This window comes from Gorilla gorilla, chromosome 2 (genome assembly GCF_029281585.2).
Source record: "Gorilla gorilla gorilla isolate KB3781 chromosome 2, NHGRI_mGorGor1-v2.1_pri, whole genome shotgun sequence".
Lineage (NCBI taxonomy): Eukaryota > Metazoa > Chordata > Mammalia > Primates > Hominidae > Gorilla > Gorilla gorilla.
Genome location: NC_086017.1, coordinates 111,638,634 through 111,661,046, shown reverse-complemented (window position 1 = coordinate 111,661,046; position 22,413 = coordinate 111,638,634). Strand labels below are relative to the sequence as shown.

Here is a 22,413-nt window from a genome sequence, read left to right as displayed (position 1 = left end):
CTTAGTGAGGGCATCCAGAGGGTTGTTACCCCCTCATGGTTGACAAGGAGTCAGTTTAGAAGAGACCTGCAGGATCTTCCCTTTTTGTAGTAGGAGACATGTTTTACTTCGCAGTCTGCAGGCTAGTTGAACACAAAAACTTTTCCCACGCGAAAAGCCTAGAGAATGAGAATAAGCCAGGGTGTTTTTGCAAATTAAAGATTTTTCTTGGGAATATAAATGTTAAGTGTTAGACTTATTGTAGGGTCTTAAAGTAAAAAATGAATTTGGGTTTCAACAGAGCCAGGAAAGAATTTGGGTCTTGAAGTCACATCACAATTTGCACAAATAGGAAGGTAAGAATGAACAAAGATGAAAACATTGGATATAAATAGAGGCGACCAGAAAGGGCAGAGATCCTGCTTCTAGGGTCAGCCAAAACATTTTTGTTGGTAATTCTGCATTTGGATGACACCGTGGAAAGTGGACGGAGGGCTTGAATGTCTCATTCATTGAGTCTGACATTGTTCTCATGAGCATCAAAAGTCTTTCTTCCACACTAGATCATGTTTTCCCTCTGCTAAGTGTAGACAATAATTTACTGGATGCCACAGACTGAGTGGCCACCCCTTACCCAGCCTCTTGAGTGCTTTTGTTTGGACAGAAGTGAAAAGTTCTTTCCAAAGCGGAGTTCCCAGCAAGATCATCAGTCATTTTTAGTTATTTGTGTGATGACCATTTGGATATTTCATCACTTTTTCTGCAACCATAATTTGATAAACATATAGTACATGTTTTCTTTATTCAGCATCACTAAAGTGCAAATTAGTTTTTCACGTGCTTCTTGAGAATTATTAGAAACATATTTAAGTAAATGCCTTAAAACATCCTAAAGTCTTCCATATTATATTCAGATAAACACCATAACTACAGGAATTGTTTGCCTCATGTAGTGCTAAACAGAGACCAAAGATGATGACCATCTCATGAGATGGTGTACTTGATATAGTTCAGCCAAGTCTAGACAAAAAAAAATTAATTTCCATTTGAAAAAGAGCTGCCATTACAAAGCAGTATAAATTAGGTGTCTTAAATAACGGAAGTCTATTTCTCACAACTCTGGAGGCTGGAAGTCCAAGATCAATGTGTCTGCAAGTGTGGTTTCTCTTGAGGCCTCTCTCCTTGTCTTGCAGATGGCCACCTTCTCACTGTATCCTCACATGGCGTTTCCTCTGTGTGTGCAGCTCATGTCTCTCTTTTGTATGAGTCCATCAGTCCTGCTGAAGTAGAGTTCTACCTTTATGACCTCATTTAACCTTAATTATCTCTTTAAAGGTCTCACTATGAGGATTAGGGCTTTGACATATGAATTTGATATGTTGGGGGTGAGGGGTGGAAATATAATTCAGTCCTAATGCCCTTCCCAGAAATGTTTAATTATCCTAGAGGCAGTGTTACACAAGCAAGATACGTTTTGATGTGAATACTATAGCTCCCACACATTTTTTACCATCTCTTTTGTTTATCTTATTACTTCAGTTCCTGTTACAGACCTCGAGCCTGTTACTTTTAGAACTGAGATCCCTGCAACAACCTTAGGTAATGACCCTACAATTACCTGGCTGTTTGCCAAGTGCTTTTGCTGCTTGTTGTACAGTCCATTCAGTCTTCATCCCTATAACATGGCATGTCTTCCTCTACAAAATAGCAAACATCACTGCCTGTGACCATTCAACTGTTTCTATCATCTGAAGAATACTGAAGCCTCCTAAAAACAAGTTTCCTGCTGTTTTTATGAGAGCCAGGCATGAGCTTAACTCAAAATATTTACCTGCCATGTGGCACATTTGAAATTATCATGTCATCCTGTGCTTCATTTGCTGAGTTCTATATTAACATTGAGTTTAAAACAAATTGGGATCTATTTCTTATCTAAGCTGATCGGCAATAACGGCTATTCTTACTTTCCTTTGCACATCTGAGTTTCTAGATTTAAAAAAAAAATGCCCAGTATGTTTCTTTCTTTATTAGTGCTTTAAGTAATGTTGTTTTATCACTAGTTTGACAACTAGGGAATTACTGAAGTCTGAAATCTTAAATTATAAGCCTCTTCCTTAATGTGACCCTAACTTCCTATCCCTTCTCATTGAGTACTCTGCCCCAATCATTTTTTTCCCCCCAGCAAGGAAGTTCTATAAGTTTCTCAATACAAGTGCTAATCGTCACTCCTTGAGTGAGCAACTCGACTGTATACATGAATTTGCCTGAAAAGTACCATCAATGATAAAATGACACATCGTTATAAAAGGAATGAAAAAGTAAAACTAAAAACAACTAAAGTTTCTGGAACTATAGGAGATCTGACAAGCTTTGGAAAAACCTTTCCTCAGTATCCAGAATCATAAGACCTAGAGTAACACAAGGCTTTTTCTTCCTTCAGCTACCAAAACATCAAAAAGAACCCGCCCTCCACGTCCCAGACCTAAAACTACACCGAGCCCTCAGGCACCTGAGACCAAACCCGGTAAATCTGTGATTCCTTGGTTTAAGGGTGATCCCTGGCAGCCTGTCGCAGTGGGGACTGAAGCAGTGCCAATGCTGAGCAGCAACAGGTCTTATTCTCCCTAAGCACGAGGGCATGAGGCATCATCAGTACCATCTCCTCTGCTCAGCTTTCAAGGAGAATAATGTGTGGGTGAGACCCAACTGATGCCAGCATATCTTATTATTTCTATATGAGACTTTTCTTTGAAACCACATAGTTAGTATATTTCTTACTGTCAAATTCCATTCACATCTTAAAGGTAGAACTTCTTTAGCAGAGTCAACATATTCAGTTCAAGAAAACATAATCGTAAGTGCCTTGCATATTCCCGTTCCCATGCTGGCAACCATGGGTGATATGTCAGCTTTAGGAGAGTTATTTTACTGCAGAAAGCATGGAGTTGAAGATATGTTTGCCTGACACAAATATAAAGCAATGATCTTTGTGTTTTATCTCAAAAGAAAAGATCGAGGTGGGCTGGACTTGGACCTTGGGCCCACTGAGGATTTGGATGAATGGAGGGAAGAATGAACTAGGGCAGAAGGACCACATGTGTTGGGTCAGCCAGAAAGGCAGTCCAGTCTAGATGGACTCCTTCTAGATGGTCATATACGACTGTTGATGATGGTGCTTTTGGAAGGGTACATCAAGCCAGATGAAGAAGGATTTTGAGGACCTGATTCAGAAGCTTAGATTTGATACAGAGACATCAAAAGTCTTTGATTTCCACTTATTCTGGGCTGAGGGCAGACAGATGCGCTACCGATTATTACAGGCTGAGTGACCACCCTGTTCTCTTAGGTGTCATGGTTTGGACAGAGGTCTCAAACTCTGTGTATAGATGAGTTCTTGGCAAGATGAACATAGTCCACTTCAATGATTAATTTTTTATGTCGGTTTCAAACATATGAACTGTCTCTTGTATCCATGTTTACTTATATGTAATAAGCGCTAATATTCAGAAGTACAGAGTAATTGTATCTTTTAAGACAATTTCTAAGTATACGTGAGATAAATGCATTAAAATGCTTTCCAGTGCAGTTTTCCATATCAGAATTCATTAGTTAAAAACATAATAGAATTTCATGTTGACTTCTTTAACCTACTCAAGATAGTTCAAAAGCTAAGCCTGAGACTCACCATGCCTATAGTCTGGCCAAATCATCAATGAACAAACACACATTCTTCCACTCAGTTAAAAAGTTAATTTTTTTTTTTGTTTCTCTGGAAGAATTGACATACCAGTAAAATTTGTTTGCATGTGAGTGTTCTAACTTCTCATATGTTTAAAAATCTCTTTGATTTACATGTTGTTTTGGTCAGTTCCTGCTACAGTCCTAGAACCTGTCACTCTTAGACCTGAGGCCTCAACAACATTAGGTAATGTGGATACAGTGTTTTCGACAAGCTTCTTTTGCTTATTGTCAAACCTAGAGTTGCAATTTGTTTCTTGAGACAACAGTGTCATTCTTGATGGCCATTCAACTCTTCTTGAAATTATGAAGACTCTTAACTGTTGTTTTTAAGAGAAGCAGTCATGCATGAATCTACTTGAGGACATTTATATGCCATAAAATCTGCTTGAAATTGTCATGTTATTCTGTGTTTTGTTTAAACAGTGTTTGTGATAAAGCTATGTTTCAAACATATTAGTGGGTTTCTAACTCCTTCCTGGACAGATAAGGCTATTAACTCTCATAAAGCCAGAGGACCCATTGTACATCTGAATTTCTACCCTTTTTTCTATTTGCATAGATATTTATTGTTTTGTCTCTAATAAGGTCATAATATGTTCAGATTTTAAGAGCTCTATAGAATATGTGCCAAAAATTGAAAGAGTAAGTTGTAAATCTCAGATTTAGTGGAACTGTCCTTCGTTATCCATTAAAATTTGGTAATAGTACTTAAACTTTTTGGTACCCAGTAAAGCTACCCTATGAGATTTTCATTAAAATTTCTAATCTTTATTTCTCAAATTAAACAGTGACTTTTGTCTTAAGAAGCTTTCTATGATAAAAGATCTATAAGGAGGAATGCATGTGACAAAAATCTCGAACTAAAAGGCAAATATCTATCAAGCAGTAGAGTCATGTTTTTTTTTTTTTACCTCACACAGCTTCCAGAATCATAGATAATGTAGTTATGTTGTAACCCAAGAACTTCTTCCTTCAGCTTCCAAAACATCACAACGGACACGTCGTCCACGTCTCAGAAAAAAAACCACACCACGTCCTGAAGCACCTGAATCCAAACCAGGTAAACTATGTGTTCCTGGTTTAAAGAGTCCCTGCAGCCTAAGCCAGCGGGGTCTCAAGAGTAATCCCAGTGGTTGGGAGTAACCAATAGGGCCCTGTGAGAGGGAAGCTACAACTCATGGTCAGCAGCAGATCCCACTGTGAAGATGTAAGAGAAACACTGTTAGGAGATCTGTGGAGCAACTGTGAATGCCTCATGCTTCTTTTGCGCAGTCTTCTCTGGCACTGTGCATTTTATTAACTTCCATTTATCTCTTAAAAATAAAACTTCTTTAGAAAAATTAGACATATTCAGCTCAAGTCAACAAACATTAAGTGACTTAGATATCCTCCCAATCATATTAGCATATTTGGGGTATACATCAGATGTCAGAGATGCATTTTGATCCTCAAACCTGTAAGACAGTTGAGAACAGAAGCCTTTCCTTTGTAAATAAAGTAAAAGATGGTATGGGGCAGTATCTGTGCAAATACAAGACTGGTTTTGGAGTGCTATCAACAAGATGTGCTTGGTGTGTAAATATTTGGAGCAGGGAAATATAGATTAAGGAGAAATGGAGCCTTGAAATCACCAAGGCACAGGGATGAGTAGAAGGGTGGGAAGAATAAAATCAAAAGGAAAAGACACAAGTAGAGACCAACCAGAGGAGACAGTCTAACTGGACAACTGATATAAAGATGTCTTACTTTGCTGGGTGCGGTGGCTCACACCTGTAATCCTAGCACTTTGGGAGGCAGAGGCGGGTGGATCATGAGGTCAGGAGTTCAAGACCAGCCTGGCCAAGATGGTGAAACCATGTCTCTACTAAAAATACAAAAATTAGCTGGGCATGGTAGTGGGTGCCTGTAATCCCAGCTACTCAGGAGGCTGAGGCAGAGAATTGCTTGAACCCCAGGAGGTGGAGGTTGCAGTGAGCCGAGATCGCGCCACTGCACTCCAGCCTTGGTGACAGAGCAAGACTCCATCTCAAAAAAAAAAAAAAAAAAAAAAGTCTTACTTCAAGATGACAGGCAAATCCCTTCTGAATCTCACTAGGACCATGGATACCCATGGCGGAGATGCCTAGGTCCTTGATGGAGCAGTTGAGATTTGATCTGGTAGACATCAGCAAGCTGTTCTTTCCACATGAAGGCATGTTCTTTCTTTGCTCAGAATGGAGGAATATCCTACTCAATTCATCATGCTAAGGCCTCCGTCTCTTTCCAAAGATGAGTTCTTAGCAATACCTACATAGTCCATTTTGTATTATTAATTAGATAACCAGAGAATGAGGAATAAGGAAATAGGTACCTGAGTTAGGTATAGTTAAATTTTAGGAAATCAACTGTCTACTTTTTTAGTTTTAACAGTTTTTAAAGGTTGCTATATAATTCTATAAGCTGTATTATACTAGTAAGACTCATTTTTGAAGAAAAGTTTTGAGTTTACATTCATTTAAAATAATCATTTGGTTAATTTTAATGCTTTTGGTCAGTTCCTACTGCGGAGCTCAAACCTGTTACACTCAGAACTGAGACTTGGGTGACAACACAAGGTAATAGCACGTTGCAATCCTCATTAAGTGTTCTTCCTTCTCATCGTCAAACCCATTCCATCATCATAGCTGCAGATTCTTATGCTTTTCAAGACTACATCGTCATTCTCTGTTTCATTCCATCATATTCTTCATCCTAAAAGTATTGAAAATTCTGACTCTTAAAACAAATCACCCTTTGTTTTTAAAAGAGCCATGCATGAACCTAACTCAGTCTATGTTTTGGGTATGTAACCATCTGAAATTATTTTGTCATCCAGTGTGTTTTTTAACCAATTTTTTTGTTAAAGGTGACTTTAAAATGTAGTTTTCTTGATTCTAACATTATTGTGATACCAGAGAGTTTCTTTATGAATCTAAAGTTCTATTTACTTATTTATTTTTGCTATCTATGTGATATTCTCTGATTGACATTTTCATTAATTATGTGGTCTTATTTTACTAATTGTCAAAGAACTTATAACTGACCACCACCACTATATTTTAGCAGTGACTCTTGACCTTTTTATTTGGTGAGTCCTATTGACTATTCTTCACTTCTTAACTTAGCAATTTCATTTTAGAATGTGACACTTCCTCCCAATCAACTTTCTTCAATTGTAAAAGGAGACATACTATTATAATAGTGAATGTTTCTAATTAAAAAGTTAAAAAGACAAATTTCCTGAAATATGAGAAAATCTAGTAAGTTTTAAGAGATCTCAAACCGTATGTCATGCTACTCATAGCTTCGGAGCTACGGACTCTGTAGTAACTAAAGGTTTTCTTTCTTCAGCTCCTAAAACATCACAACGAACTCGTCGTCCACGTCCCAAAACTAAAGCCACACCAAGTCCTGAGGTTCCTCAAACCAAACTGGGTAAATTTGGGTTTCTGGTTAAAGTAGCTCATCCTAGCTGCTCTCAGGAATTTATAACTGATGCCAGTGATGGGAGTGATGGCCTGTGTGAGTACCATGTGGATGAAGGCACAAAAGATGTGCTACTGCTCCCCCTGTTGAGTTAGCAAAGGAGAACACAGTTGGGATAGATCTGTGTGGCAGGTGAATTCCTTGCATTTTCTGCATATAGGTCTGTCTCTTTTTTTTTTTTTTTTTTGAGACAGAGTCTCGCTCTGTCACCCAGGGTGGAGTGCAGTGGCGCGATCTCAGCTCACTGCAACCTCCGCCTCCCGATTCAAGCAATTCTCCTGCCTCAGCCTCCTGAGTAGCTGGGATTGCAGGCGCGTGCCACTACACCCAGCTAATTTTTGTATTTTCAGTAGAGACGGGTTTCACCATGTTAGTCAGACTGGTCTCAAACTCCTGACCTTGTTATCTGCTTGCCTCAGCTTCCCAAAGTGCTGGAATTACAGGCGTAAGCCACCACGCCCGGCCTCTTATTTACTACTTTTTATTTCATTCAATTGTCCTCGTAAATATAAAAATGCATTAAATAGAACCAGGCATTTTTATTTCTAGAAAAAAAATTAAGTGCCTTCTATCTTCCCACAGCCACATCAACAACTGTGAGGCTATCACAGGAGGAGGAAGCTTGTTTTTCACATCTTACTCTGTAGTATAGTCAAGATCAAAACCTGCCCCAGTATGAAACATTCAAAGATTGAAGCAAGGGAGTGTATCTGGGTAAATTGAACTTGCTTTGAGGGGTGCTATACACATCTAAAAGCTTAGAAATAGAAAATGTTATGAAGAATAAGAATAAATAATTGGAAAGAAGTTGGGTCTTAAAATCTTAAAGATGAAGAGAGTCAGACAGGAAGAGTAGAGGCAAGTCAGAGGGCACATGCTTCCTGAAACACGCAGGATTCGACTTCTAAGTAGTGATGACAGCTGAATTTGGAAGGGTTTATAAGAGCAGTTGAAGAAAGTCCTTGAAGATATGACTAGGAAGTTTGCATCTGACCCAAGAAGCATCACCCATCTAGGGTCCTGCACTTTTATGATTAGAGAGTAGAGAGCTACTCTGCATGTTTGTCACTTATCCTGATTTGTTGAGTGCCTTTACTGCAAATGAAATCTCAGCCTATGATTCACTTTGCTTTATTCTTTGCTATGTCTTCTCTCAAACAGGCTGTTGACTGTATTCGTGCTCATTTAGACACACTGTTAAAGCTTCCACAAACATGCCAACAGTTACTAGGACAGTTAAATAAGTATATATTTGGCAAAACGTCTGAATAAGCTTCTAGGGCAGTCTTCTACAATAGTTGGAACTAAGTACTCAGACACCTAGGAGAATATTACATGGGCTTTATTGAGATGTGTGCCAAATTGTGTAGGCTGTGATTAAGTGCCTTTTAAAAAAATTGTTTATCTGGCTATAAGATGGCCAAGTCTTCAAATAACAAGTATCAAGTTTCAGAAAATTTCTTAAAATTGCTATATACTGATTGAAGCAGTATTATAACGGAAAGATATAATTTACTGGCTTTTCACAAGTTTATTTCATTGCTTTTAATTAGTTCCTTCTACAGATCTTGAACCTGGTACTCTCAGAACTGAAGCTCCAAAAACCATGGGTAATGAGAATGTGTGTCCTTCAAATAGTGCTTTTCCTGCTTATTGTCATACCACTGTAGTCAGTTTCTTCTTCATCATAAGACCATCCTGTCATTCTTTGTCATCATTCCATTATAGTCTTTATCTTGAAATTATGCTAGGCTCTGTGTCACATTATCAGTTGAATTTGAGAGAACTGTGCATAAACTAATATCAGGACATCAAACTGCTTTTAACCGTTCAATGTGTCATGCGATCATGTGCATTCGTTTAAAGAGCATTGACCATTTTAAGCTGCATTTCAAACACGAATCTCTATCCCTTATTTATGCTGCTTATTCCTCATCAATTGTAGGGAAGCACAGTGTTTCTTTGCTCATATTATTTTTCATTTTATTAGGATCTGTGTAACATTGATTTTTTGTTTCAAGGAATGATATTTTTAGTAAATTGTCAAATTGTAAAATGTATGTAAGTCTTGAAAGTTTTAATGAGAGGCTTCCATAATAGGATAGATTGACTCTTTATTCATCTCTATTAAGATTTAACAGTTTCTTAACTTTTACTGAATCAAGGAATACTTTGAGATTTTGATGAGCACAGTTTATTAATTACATGGTGTTCTTTATGCTTTCATATATATGAACCCTTTATTGTATCCATAGTTACTTAGACAGTAGATAACAAGATATTTATCCCAACTTCTATAGAAGTGCAAGTAGACTGATAAATGCCTTTTTCAATACAGTTAGAAAAGCATATATTATGCAAATGTGTAAAAAGCTTGTCCGACAATCTTCCACTAATGTGTAGCAAGAATCAGATAATCAAACATCTAGGAGAATGTTTTGTTGACCACATAGTGATATTAAGCTGAGTGCAATGCTATCTTGCAAATCTGTCCTATGAGACTAATGGGTACCTGACCATGGTTTGGCCAAATCTGCAAAAAACAAGCCTTACTTTTCTCTCAGTTCTGGAGCTTAAAAATTGACATGTGAAATTAATATTCAAGTTAAATCTTTTTGCTTTATTTTATTATTTTTGTCTAGTTGTTACTACAGTCCTTGAACCTGACACTTTTAGAACCAAGTTTCCAGAAACAACGTTAGGTAATGATATTCTGTGTTCCTGAATAATTTTTTCCTGCTTATCTTCAAATCCATTCCATTATTATCATAATCACATTGTCATCAGCTTTGTAGGACTATCTTGTCATCTTCTGCTATCCTTCAACTTTATATTGTCCTTCAACTTTATATTTGAGTATTAGTGATCCTTAGAAGTTACCTATTATTTTCAAAAGCTATGCATGGACCTAGTTCAGAGTCTACCATGTAATCTTATTTGAATTTGTGTCATGTACTTTTGTCTAAACAGCATTCATGTCACTCATGTCTGAAGCTAAATTTCAAACACAGTTGCTGGTGGCTATATCTTATCTAAACTGACTAAACTCTAACAGTTCTTATGGTATCATGGATTCTTTGGCATACTCAAAAGATTTAGTGTGAGCCTGAGACTCTATCATCCAGAGTTTGGCTCTAGTGTTTCTGAAGTTAAAGATGTATGAGTCTCTTCACTTTTCAACTTGATTTTATATGTAAGTTTTCTCTCTCAAGAATCTTCAGTGATTAAGAAAATTAACAAAATAGAAAATATTTTAATCTTAAAAGACATATGACTTAAATCTCAAGGAAATATGACATACCTTTAAAAACCTAAAGTTTTGTCTCCAAAGCCACCTGCACTAGAGTAATCCAAAGTTTCTTCCTTCAGCTCCTAAAACACAACGGACACGTCGTCCCCGTCCCAGACCCAAAACTACATCAAGTCCTGAAGTACCTCAGAACAAATCGGGTAAATGTATGAATCCTTGGCTTAAGTAGCCAAGGAACCTGAACCCTGGCAGGCTGTCCCAATAAAGTCCTAAAGAAATGCCTATGACGGGAAGTAACAGTCATCATGTTTTCTAAGAATCAAATTATTTGACATGGGTAGCAACTGCTTCTAGTACAGAGCTATCCAGGAGAACATGGCTTGGGGACACTTGTGTGCCTGATCTCCTAAATGACTTGGTTTGGATGACGTTCTTGGTCCCTCTTTAAAGATGTGTTTACAGTGAGATTAGCATACTCATGGGTATTTATTGCTATATCTGCATTGCAACATGTGATCCATTTGTTACGATTACATAAACAGGCATTTTTTTTCAACTTCCAAGAAAAGCAACAAGTTACTTTCATATATATTTCTCTCTGTATTTTCGTATCTGTTGCCTAAACAAATTTCCAAAGCCAAACATCCATACTAGTTAGAAAACCAAATACCTAGGAAAACCTCATGTGGATAATATCAAGATATGTAACAGAGTTCAAAGGTTGTAACTACCTTCTTTGATGAATTGTTCTAGCTAGTGTGGCCAAATCTTCCAAAAGCAACTATACGCTTCCTATCAATTCGAAAGTTTTTAAAAATTGTGTATCATTTGAAACTCATGTTTTAAAATAAAAATTGAGGATTTTTTTTAAAAAAGCCTTTAAGCTGTCTTGTATTCATGTTGTTGCTTTTGGTTAGTTTCTGTTACAGGCTTTGAACCTGTTGTTCATCGTACTGATGCTCCAGGAACAACATTTGGTAATGATTTTTGTGACTTGCATTAAACGCTTTTTATCGCCGTTTAAAAACGCACTTGAGCACTGTCATGACCAGAGTTGCTTCTGCTTCCTAAGACATTGTTATTCCATTCTACACTTCATTTTAAAATAGTCAGCAGTTTTAATTCAAGTGTTACCTGTTGTTTTTCGCAGATGTCCCTGGACCCAGTGAAGGACAGCTGTCCAGCATGAAACTCTCTTTAAATTTGCACCATATGATTCAGTGTTAAATCTGAGGTCCAAATTGGTATTTAGTATTTATAGATCTAAATACCTTCCATTTGGTATTTAGATCTATAAAGCAACAATTAAGTACCATGAACTCCCTTTGAGTAACTTAGTTTCTATAAAACCTGTGTCTTAGTCTCATTATTTTCTTCCTATTTTAAGGAATAAGGTGTCCCTATTACATTAAAATAGCTTTTCCTCGAAAGTTCCAGGCTCCTCAATCATTGATAAGCTTGACCACTATTCTTCACCACTGTTTAGTAATGGCTCTTAATCTTCGCTAAGTAGGAATCCCTCTGAATATCTATGCATGTTCAATATTTATTCCTTTAATCACTTCATAAGTGATTTTGGTCTCTAAAGGAACCCTTAGTGATGATCAGAAACAAAGTAATTTTTTTTAATTTAGGAAATAAACTCAAGAAAATCCAACATGTTTTAGAAAACATAAGTCTGCATACAATGCTTTCAATGATTTCTAGACCTACAAACACTATAGCAACCTAAGATCATCATCTTTTAGTTTCAAAGACATAAAGGAGGATGAATAGGGGTTATTCCATCCCTCAGACCTTAAACTCCCTAAACCCTCTCAGTTGAAATAACGAAAATCTATGGCTTAGGTTTTAGAAGGTTTGGGAGTCTTAGCCCATTGCACTTGAATCACAGGTATGACAATAAGCTTGAATATCATTTCTGTGCCTTCTGAGAGAAAAGGCACTTACAGTGGTCAACAGCTTGACAATTACAGGGCTCATTATTAGATTCATAGCTGAGGGAGATCTATCCAGTGGCTAAATTCATCGTGTGCCCTACATAAGGACTGTATCTAACAAAGGATCGATCTTATACGGTTCTTATTCCATTTCATTCATCTCTTTCTCAATGGTGCTGCTACTTTTGCTTAAGAAGACAATCATTTCCTCATTCTTTGTGTACCCAACACCATATTAACAGTTGAGTGGGGTGGAATAAGGAGCAGAGGTAGAAACCAAAAGAAAGGACACATTTTGCCCCTTAAAGTACAAAGTAATTATGAAGAAACCCTAAGGTTTTCTTAGATACAGTTTTCTAGATATAGAGCAATTTCCTCCTATGAGAGTTCTTGTTTAATTGAGTAGTAAAAACAAAATATTTACAGGAGTCAAGGAACGATGTGGGCTGATGACAGAGAGTAGTTGGACTTTGAAGTAATTATAGGATTTGGATTAGAGGGTGGAAGGGTGGGAACAGCACAAATAAAACAAGTATCAATACTTGTCAATGGTGGCTAAGGGGATGGTGAAACTAAAATATAGAACAAAACGCTCCTAGATGATATTCAACATTTTGTTAATGTTACTGTCATGAAATCAGCTATAGGCAGCTCTTAGCTCTTGTAGGAACTGAGATTCAGATACAATAGTCCATGAGAACTTAATTTTCCAAATAGGCTCCTGCTTTTTCAGAAGGACATTTTGAATCAGGAGTCAGCAATTTTTTTTTTCCTGTGAAAAGTTAAACAATAACTATTTTAGAATTTGTGGGCCGTTCAGTTTCTGTTACAGCTACTCAATTCTGCTGTTTTAGCTTGAAGGCAACCAAAGCTGATACATGAATATGCCCTGAACAATTTTAGTTCATTCTATGGCTATGTTCCAATAAAACTTTATTTGAATTTCAAGCCATTTTAATGTGTCATGAAATACCACTTTTCACTTTTTCCCATCGCTTAAAAAAAATGTGAGAATCATTATTGGCCCACTGGCTAGACTTGGAAGGGCTATAGTTTGCTGACCTCTGCTTTAAATAGGGCACATTCTGTATGGCTCTCCATAACCTCATGATTTTCAGGGTCTGTGTATTTTATTTCACTGCTACCTCTGTCTAAAACCTATGAAATAAATAACTGAAAATTACTTTTACAATTGAGACCCTCTTCTTTCAGCTCCGACTGAACTGCAAACTCTTATTTTGAAACCAGTGACATCACCAAGCCTAGAAATGACAGAAAGTCAACCTGGTAAATAGATTGTTTTATCTGTCTGGGTATACTGTGTGCTTTAAGAGGCATACTGTAATTCTCTAAGTTATATTTCCAAAGATAAAAAATGAAAAAGGAATACACGTTAATAACTGTAAATATTGCACAATGCTCTTTTTGTGATTACATATTGTTAAATTAGTAATACATTAATATTACTACTTGAATGTATAAAAATACTTTTCATTGCATTTGTATCATTCTAGAAAATAATCACATATCTGATTAAGTGGTTGACAAACCACTTAGAAGAACTAATTTTTATTATTTATCCTTATTTTTTCAACAGTTACAAGTTTGTGGCTCTCTTTAATAGTAAAATTAAATTTGTGCTAAAAGAACACTAGTTCAATTGTGACCATCAAGGAAGGAGAAATTTCTCACTTCAGTAAAAATACTAAAATTTCCACAAAAATAACGTGAACCCTTTAAAACATACTGCCCTTCAGGCTTGTAAATAGGCCAGGCATAGTGGCTCACATCTGTAATCCCAACACTTTGGTAGGCCAAGGCTGATGGGTTGCTTGAGCTCAGAATTTTATGACCAGCCTTGGCAACATGGCAAAACCCCAACTCTACAAAAGATACAAAAATTAGCTGGGCATAGTGGTGCATGCCTGTAGTCCCAGCTACTTAGGAGGCTGAGGTAGGAGGATCACTTGAGCCCAGGAGGTCAAGACTGCAGTGAGCCATGTTCATGCCACCCTACTCCATCTGGTTGACAAAGCCAGACCCTGTCTGGGGGAAAAAAAATGGATGCAAATTTTAAAAATCAGTATTAGCAATGTTGTTGCTACTTCCTGACATTTATTTTAAAACACTGGATCCTATATTTTTCTACCGTAGGACTATAATTTCTTTCCATCTCTTATGAGTATCTTTTAATTAGATAAATGACATTTTGGTACTCATGTTGAATGTACAAAGTAGGTTGTTAATGGTAACGTACAGTAGTTACCATGTTGTGAATTCAGTTCAGTTATGAGAGCTTCCCTTAGTGTTAATAATGTTGTTACCCTATAACAGTTAACATTGAACACTTACTGGATGCAAAGCACTTTTGTAGATACTTACAACCTATCCTTTATCAATTGTACCATTTTCCATTTTTTACTAGTTTCTGATGTTCTGGAATCGGTTACATTTAGTACTGAGTCACCAAAGGAGACCATAGGTAAAAATGTTCCCCAATGGGAAGTCAAGCATATGTGCTTTTCCATCTCATTGCAAAGTCATCTCTGGATGTCCTCATGCTTTGTGACATTTCATAGCCACCTGCTCCTCACAGCTTGTCTGTGCTCATCCAGTGGGTCTTGAATGTCATTGTATACAGCACATTGTGTTCACATCTGCTGTATTGCTATGCAAGTTTCATAATTTCCTTATTCTCACTCGAAACGAAAATTTTAACCTTTTCTGATTGCTCTTTCAATATGAATATGTACAACCTACTTTTCATTTTCATATCACTTTTAGGATTCATCCCGTGCTTTTGCTCTCCAAGTACTCATTCTATGTGTGTTTCTAACTGGAATTCTTATACGAAAAAAAAAAGAAAGTGGAATTATCTGCTTTGTTCCAGGTAGAATTGCTGTTGACTCTGCCATACATTATGTATGGGGTGTGCGTGTTTCCCACATAGCACACTGCCTTCATTTCCTGCTTTCATTTCTGCCCTCCTAAATTGTGGTCATCTTCATAATCTACCTAAATGTTAATTATTCTCAAGAATATATCTGCTTAAGATAGCTCAATTCTATTTTTAAATTAAATGCAGGGTTCTATTACAGTGTGCTTTGGGTTGGCCACCACTAACCAGCCATTCCCGTTTCTTCCCTAGCACCAGCCAAAACAGACTATGTATATCCCACTGCCAAAGCACCACTCTGGCCAGAGGAGCCAAAGACTGAAGGTAGCAAAGGTTTTGATGCTTTAATTCATTTATTCCACACATTTTAAATTAACATCAGTTACATCCACGGAATATGAAAGTTCAAGCTGTGGTACTTGATTCACAATTAAACAGATTTGAAGAGCTACAGCTTCCAACATTCTTGAATTCTTAAAGTGATCATTGACTCTCTCTGAATACAGAAATAAATTTGTCTTTCTCTGCTGAAGTCTAAAGGTTGAGGCATAATAACATTTGAAACCCAGTTAATGACAATTAAAACATAAATATTAATTGGAGGATTAGTATTATAGAATAGGATTTTTCTCCCAATTCTTTTTTCCTGTCTAAATCCATTGTCCTATCTGTAAAATTATGATGCAAATTATTAATAAAATTTGATATTCAAAAAAATGCTATAGCTTAATATCTTACAGTTTCTAAAATTTTTCTCCTTTGTTTTGGTACAGTTGTGGAATCTATTACATATGTGTCTGAACCACCTGAGACCACACTAGGTAATAACCTTGGTAGCCCAACCCTGCGTGCTCTCTGTCTTCATTGCCACCATCGCCTGAGAACCTCCAGGTCTCTCTCATTGTGAATTCATGTTACACCGTCACTCTTCGCCATGGCAGTTACTTTTCTTTCAAGGTGCTCCTATCCATAACCATTGTCCAAAAATGTCCTTCCTCCCATTCAGTTGTGTAACAAGACTTTGCTTTTTTTCTCTTCATAAGTCAGCAGAACTGTTGAATCTAAAATATTTTTTTCCTAACACTGTACATCCTGCCAGCTTGGCATTGTGCTGAATGTTTCAGATAATGCTTTTTTGGTGCGATGATCCATTTATACTTTCTGACCTAGCAACATACTTTCCATTAACACTTATCCCATCACAGTTATTTACATTTGTGGTTTTCTTCTACATTCTTTAAGTGAAATTCAGTGCTGCTTAAATGACTTATACTATAATATTTTTAAAATTCCTTTTTCCCTTCATGATTCCTATTGAATATATCTTTGTAGCATTGTTGAGGAGGTAGAGTTCTAATGTGAAATGAGAACTTTAGAAGTACTTTGTAAGCTGCATCTGCAACCATTTTTTTTAACCAAATGCATTATGAAGGAGTAGGAATGCTGTTTTGCTGCAGACTTGCAATTTTCTTTATTTTAAAAAATCTATTTGTTACCATCCTGTCTGTTATCTGTACTCAAGGTCTGTCAAGTGCTATAGTAACCCGCGTACTTTCCTTCAATTACCATAGAAACGTCGCCTCTGCCTTCTCAATCTATAACCCTACCCAGCCCAGATGAGCCTCAGACTGAACCCGGTAAATACATTATTTTGTATGTCATATATGAGGTGAGTGTTTGCAGAATGTCAGTATGGTCACCTCAAGATATCAGAGGCCCTGACTTTATCATTCTGCCCACAGACTTTGATGGGTAATCCTACCTGTCTGATGTCCTGCTATCATTGGTAATTACTCAAATGGCAGTGTTGTTCTTTAGGATATGGTTGAAAAATACCTCTCAGCTACTCTGCAAGTGTTTAATTCAGGGAATAGGAATGCTTCTGGGAAGAACATTTATATTCTGTTCTATTTTAAAATATATATATTCTGATTTTAATTCTAATTCATCTCAACTAGTTTTACAAGTTCTATGATCATGTAAAAAGTATATTAAGCTTTCTGATTTGCTTTTGACATTAAAAGAAACCTCCAGAAACAGGTTTGACTGTGCAATCCACATGAAAGGGGGTGTACTGGCCAGTTACCTTGTAGTTACTCAGGTATCTTTCTTCTTTCCACTCCTTTCTGCAGTGCTTTGGCCATTTCACTGCACACAAATAAAAAAAATCAAAACAATTAACTTTGGCTTATCACAAAGCTTTAAATAGTAGTGGAGTTTGAAATGAATGAAAAATAATCAACATGAATAACTAAATATGCTTCTTGTTTTAAAAAATCCTCTCAATAGCTGTAGGTTTCAATGTAATAGAAGGTTATAAATAAGCCCAAACTTCTGTTTTGATTGGCATTAAACTATTTTTATATGACTCTGTTTCCAAGGGAGATATGGATTTTAAGTTTACTCATTGTCTGCTGAATATCCTACTAGATGTTGCCTATAAACCCTACAGTTTTTTAACAAAAAGAAATCCACATTGACTAAAATAATGAAATCAGTCAGTTATACCTAACTTTTCCAAATGTTGTTCTTAATAACTGTATAATAATTAATATCATTGGAATGTCTCATTGCAAATACTGCTATTAGTGATTCTTATCTCATTCTGTATCATTTTTCATGGAATTGCTTTATGACATGCCTAACCTTCAGATGGTCTTTCTTATCCTCTGGCAAAGTAAGTGGCATATCAGTTAGAACCGTAGTAAGTAGGGTAGTTGAGAATCAGAAAATCACAAACTGTGAGAAATGCTGGAATGACAGAATTTTAAGATTGGAAGGGTTCTTTAAAATTGTGTAACTTCTGATGAAGAACCTGAGACCTTAGACCCAGTGATTAGCAAAGGGAGCTCTAAATCCCCAGGTTCCAGGCTTCTAAACCAGGTCATCTCCAACATATATCAGTATTCATCTCTCTACAGGCAAGAAGATTCCACTGAAACCATTGTATACCTTGTATTTTTTTCATTTAGTATCAGGAAGAAGATTCTACAGACTCCTTCAGAAACTTCTGGTGTCAAATAACTCTTATTTTCAGCAAGTTTTTCTTAAGGTGTCTGAAACTACGTGACGTTGACCATGTTTCTTCTTACCTTTCTTTATCCCAAACACATTTTAGTTCAACCAAATGAGGTGTTTCCATAAGCTGCAACCTTGCATCTGATAATTCCTTTCCTTCAGCAGGATAGATTTTTCGTTTTTTTTTGGTGAAGAAAAAATTGGTTTTTACACTGATTGTCCTAGAATTTCTTTCGGATTTGCCCAGCAAAGGAATAACTCTCCATAGAAAATATCCTTGGTGTTCAATTTCTCTTCCCTCTCTTCCCCTATATAACCAATAAAACTGTGTTTTGTTTAGTAAGATTAATTTTTCCATTAGCACTTGCTATTAAAATACATTATATATTTGGGCTATAACATGTTAACTTTGTTTTTTATTTAGAAAACATATGTGTCTGCATTTAAAATAGTACAACTAAATATTCTGATAAAATTATATGAACTTATAATAAGGATGAATTCTTGAAATTATGAATTTATTTTCAAACTATTTAGAAGGTATTTGATATCAATATTTCTGAAATCTCAAGTTTCATTTTGCGAGCTGAACATCTTAGATATCATTTAATGTGACTTTTTGTTTTGTTTTCTGTTATATAAAAAAGTTACCTTCCTATACTTTGCAGATCTTTAGAAGCCTTAATTGTTGAGTATTTAGGTCTTCAATCACTCAGTAAACATCCCTGAGCTTCTAGAGGCTTAGGTACTGTCATTCTTGAAGGGCTCAAGATTTCCGAACCTATATCCTTTCTTTTAGCTCCCAAGCAGACACCACGTGCTCCTCCTAAGCCAAAAACATCACCACGCCCAAGAATCCCACAAACACAACCAGGTAAATATATATTTTACATTTTAGCTTGAAAAGTTTGAGGTTAGTGGGATTATTCTAGCAAATTGTTCATTAATAGTTATGATAGAAGATTGAGTCTTTAACACTTGTAAAACAAGTCTTCCTCTGCTAATAAGTATTTAAATTTCTTTTTGGACTTACTAAAAAAGTACATCATTGGAAGAGCTTATTCCACAAAGCTTCCCTTAATGTTGTGTTATTGAAGATGAGATGGACATGAATGGCATTGCTTAAAAAGAATAGCCTGCCTACTTCGTTTTCCTTCCCCGGCCTGAGACTACACTCCTATCCCTTCCACTATTCCTGAATGTGCTTCCTTCTGCCAATCATCTAATTTGAAATTTTCCTCAATACATGGCCTGACTACAACAAATGTCTGAGGTTCACCCACCCAGGATACCGGCAAAGGAAGCTTCGCGACCACTAATCTAGTCTGGGGAAAGGAAAATGTTTAGCACCATCACATTATGCTTGATCCAGGTAGTGATTCTGGATTCCCACCACAAATATTTTACTCATACCTCAGAATCTCTGTCATTAGGTACTGTCATTCTTGTTTTGCTACAGGGGAAAAGAAAACCCCTGTAGTTTTAGGTGTGGTCTCTAATATCAATTGAGGGAAATTTTACCTATCATTAAATTTTTTCTAGGATTTTAAATCTGCCTTATTTAGCATAATTTTAAATATGTTCTAATTACTAAAACTTAGCTATGAAAATAATTTATTCTGATAATAAATATATGAAGGTACCAAGGCAATATTCCCCCAAATAATATGAAATTTTAAATAATAATAATACACTTGAAACATTAACATACTAAAAGTCTGAGAAAATAATGATTAGTGAATAATAATGAATAGGAATAAAAACATCAAAGTTTTAAGAATATACCAAGTTATTAAATAAACCAAGTATATTAAATTTGTTATTATAATAGGAAACTAAAATCTAACTTTAAAAATAGCAGACAAAATTATACAAGAAGAAGCTCTCAGCTTTGGATTTGAATATAAAGCATAGAACAAAAGTAGAAAACAAATGGGGAAAAGAAACCATGAAAACTTGAATGTTGAACTATAAAAGATGAAAAATACTAAAAATTAAGAGACTTGGGCATGAATCATGGTCAGTAAAAAATGTTTAAGGTAAAGGAGATATGAAGTAATAGGAAAAATTTATTTGCAGTTTTATCTTTTTGAGCTGTACTTTGTACTTACTAAAATGCGGTATAGTAAATCAGGAGCTTGCTCTGATTTTCCATTGTTATACTATATTCTAAGTTTCAAATTTATTTCATTTTGACTTAGACTTTTAGCCAACCTTTCTTGACAAGACAGGCTCTTCAGAATAGATAGATTCACATCCTCAGTGAGTTCCACTCTCTAACTCTGAAACCATGGAGTGGCTGCCAGACTGTAATGAGAGAGCCTTCTGATGTCCCGATTGAAGCAACTTCCAGTCCATCAGCATCTCTTGTGGAAAGTAGCTGCAAACCAGATACTTCTGGCTTTGTCAGTGCTACTTAATGTAAGGGAACAATTTGAAAACTGGTCATGAAAAACAAAATGCATTCTACTTATTCTTTTTAAAAGTGGGTAGAATTGAGACGTCCTGGTCCCACAAGAATATGATTCTTACGTAATAGTTTCCAGCAATATCCTGGATTTGTATTGTCTTTCAAGGAGGTGTGTATATGTACACATATATATCACAAAATATTTTAAAGACAAATAGTTGAATCCTAATACTTCTTCCCTTATCCTTGACTAGTTCCTGCAAATTTCAAAAAGTCATTTGGACAGGAGAGTGTCCTGTTTATATGCATGATACCAATACAAACTATTGTTGTTGGGCTGTAATATCATCTAACAATAGTATTTACAACTTAAAGCGCAACAAATTTTGTTCATCCACCACCTTTCACAGAATAAGATTCTGTAATTTGGCATGTAACTTTTATTGTTAGTTTTACTGAAAGTGTGTTTATAAATTGGCAACGCTTAAATCTATGTTTGGCATTCAAAGGAAAAATGGGATCTAAAATCTGAAAGCATAAGGAATATTTTATAAGTCAATAAAGTTTGACTTCTTAGATCCCAGTGTGTATAGGTAATAGCAATATTATTAATTGTATACCTAGAATTTTTTATAACTATCAAAATTATGGGTGCTCCTAGATTTCACATGGGCAAACAATGTGAAAATCAGAATATACTCAGATTCTTCAAAACCAAATTTGTGAAGCTCCTTGAGAAGTGGAAAAAAAATTTATAATAGTATAATTTTCACATCATTTTGACATTTCACATTGGATTCTTATAACCGTATCTTGAGTTAGGGCAGGTTTATTGTTTCACCTTAAAAAATGAGAAGCAACTTAAAATCTGACCTGCAGAACTGGGATATGGAGATCCCAAGTGTTTAGACCTGTTGATAATGTTTGATCCTCAGCATTTGGTTCAAGTCCTGACTCTGGTGCTTAATAACCATAACCTCAAGCAGATTATGTCACACACCCGAAGCTCTGTTTCCTCAGCTTTAAAGAGTAGCTAGTAATTCCTTCCTCCCAACATTATGGTGAGACTCAAAGGGTGTAAACCTTATAAAGGCATTTTTGAAATCATAGAATACACTATAATTGTTAGACTTATTTTCCTGGCGTCTATTATATTAGTACCTTATTATTCCCAAGGAACAGTTGTGGAAATCTAATTTTAGTTGTCAACAAATTCATTTGAAGGTTTCTCTGGAGCCAGAGAAATGCAGGGCGGGTAAGATGTGAACCAACCCATTCCATTGCATTGTCCACTTACCACTCTGCTGTTGCCCGAGAGGACTTCAAGCATATCCATGTTCCATAGGATTCCACCCTGACCTCACCGTCTTTACCTATTTTGTCTTTAAGGAAAGACATAAAAATGGGTTTAAGGAGAAGTCAAGCAAACATATCCAGTAAAGAAAAGCTCTCTTACGTTCATTCCATTGTCGTCTCCTCTGAAATAAAGATTTCTAAAAAGTTGTCATCTTATTCTGACGCTTTGTAATTTGAAATTTTGCAGTTTCTCGGATTTCACTATTATATAATTATCTGGAATTCTAACTAACCTATTTCTAGAGCTTAAGGTTAGGTCTTCTTTGTAACTCCTGTCTTCTCTCTAATGCTTTGTTTTATCAGTGTTCAGGCTACACCT

General features: G+C 36.1%; 1 protein-coding gene across 50 annotated transcripts in view; it reads left to right on the top strand.

The window, feature by feature from the left end:
* ABI3BP (ABI family member 3 binding protein) overlaps nt 1-22,413 on the top strand; it is a 243,624-nt gene that overhangs the window by 165,729 nt on the left and 55,482 nt on the right. For 40 of the 50 annotated variants that reach the window (XM_031008936.3, XM_063703961.1, XM_063703978.1 and 37 more), the window contains 16 exons: nt 1,519-1,578; nt 2,420-2,503; nt 3,848-3,904; nt 4,697-4,780; nt 6,255-6,314; nt 7,090-7,173; nt 8,778-8,834; nt 9,867-9,926; nt 10,594-10,674; nt 11,392-11,451; nt 13,627-13,701; nt 14,840-14,896; nt 15,563-15,634; nt 16,084-16,131; nt 16,882-16,947; nt 19,128-19,202. In XM_031008936.3, the coding sequence (XP_030864796.3) occupies nt 1,519-1,578; nt 2,420-2,503; nt 3,848-3,904; nt 4,697-4,780; nt 6,255-6,314; nt 7,090-7,173; nt 8,778-8,834; nt 9,867-9,926; nt 10,594-10,674; nt 11,392-11,451; nt 13,627-13,701; nt 14,840-14,896; nt 15,563-15,634; nt 16,084-16,131; nt 16,882-16,947; nt 19,128-19,202 (1,080 nt within the window). The remainder of the gene's footprint in view (nt 1-1,518; nt 1,579-2,419; nt 2,504-3,847; nt 3,905-4,696; nt 4,781-6,254; nt 6,315-7,089; nt 7,174-8,777; nt 8,835-9,866; nt 9,927-10,593; nt 10,675-11,391; nt 11,452-13,626; nt 13,702-14,839; nt 14,897-15,562; nt 15,635-16,083; nt 16,132-16,881; nt 16,948-19,127; nt 19,203-22,413) is intronic. The other 10 variants (XM_055383576.2, XM_055383566.2, XM_063703959.1 and 7 more) reach the window with 8 other exon arrangements.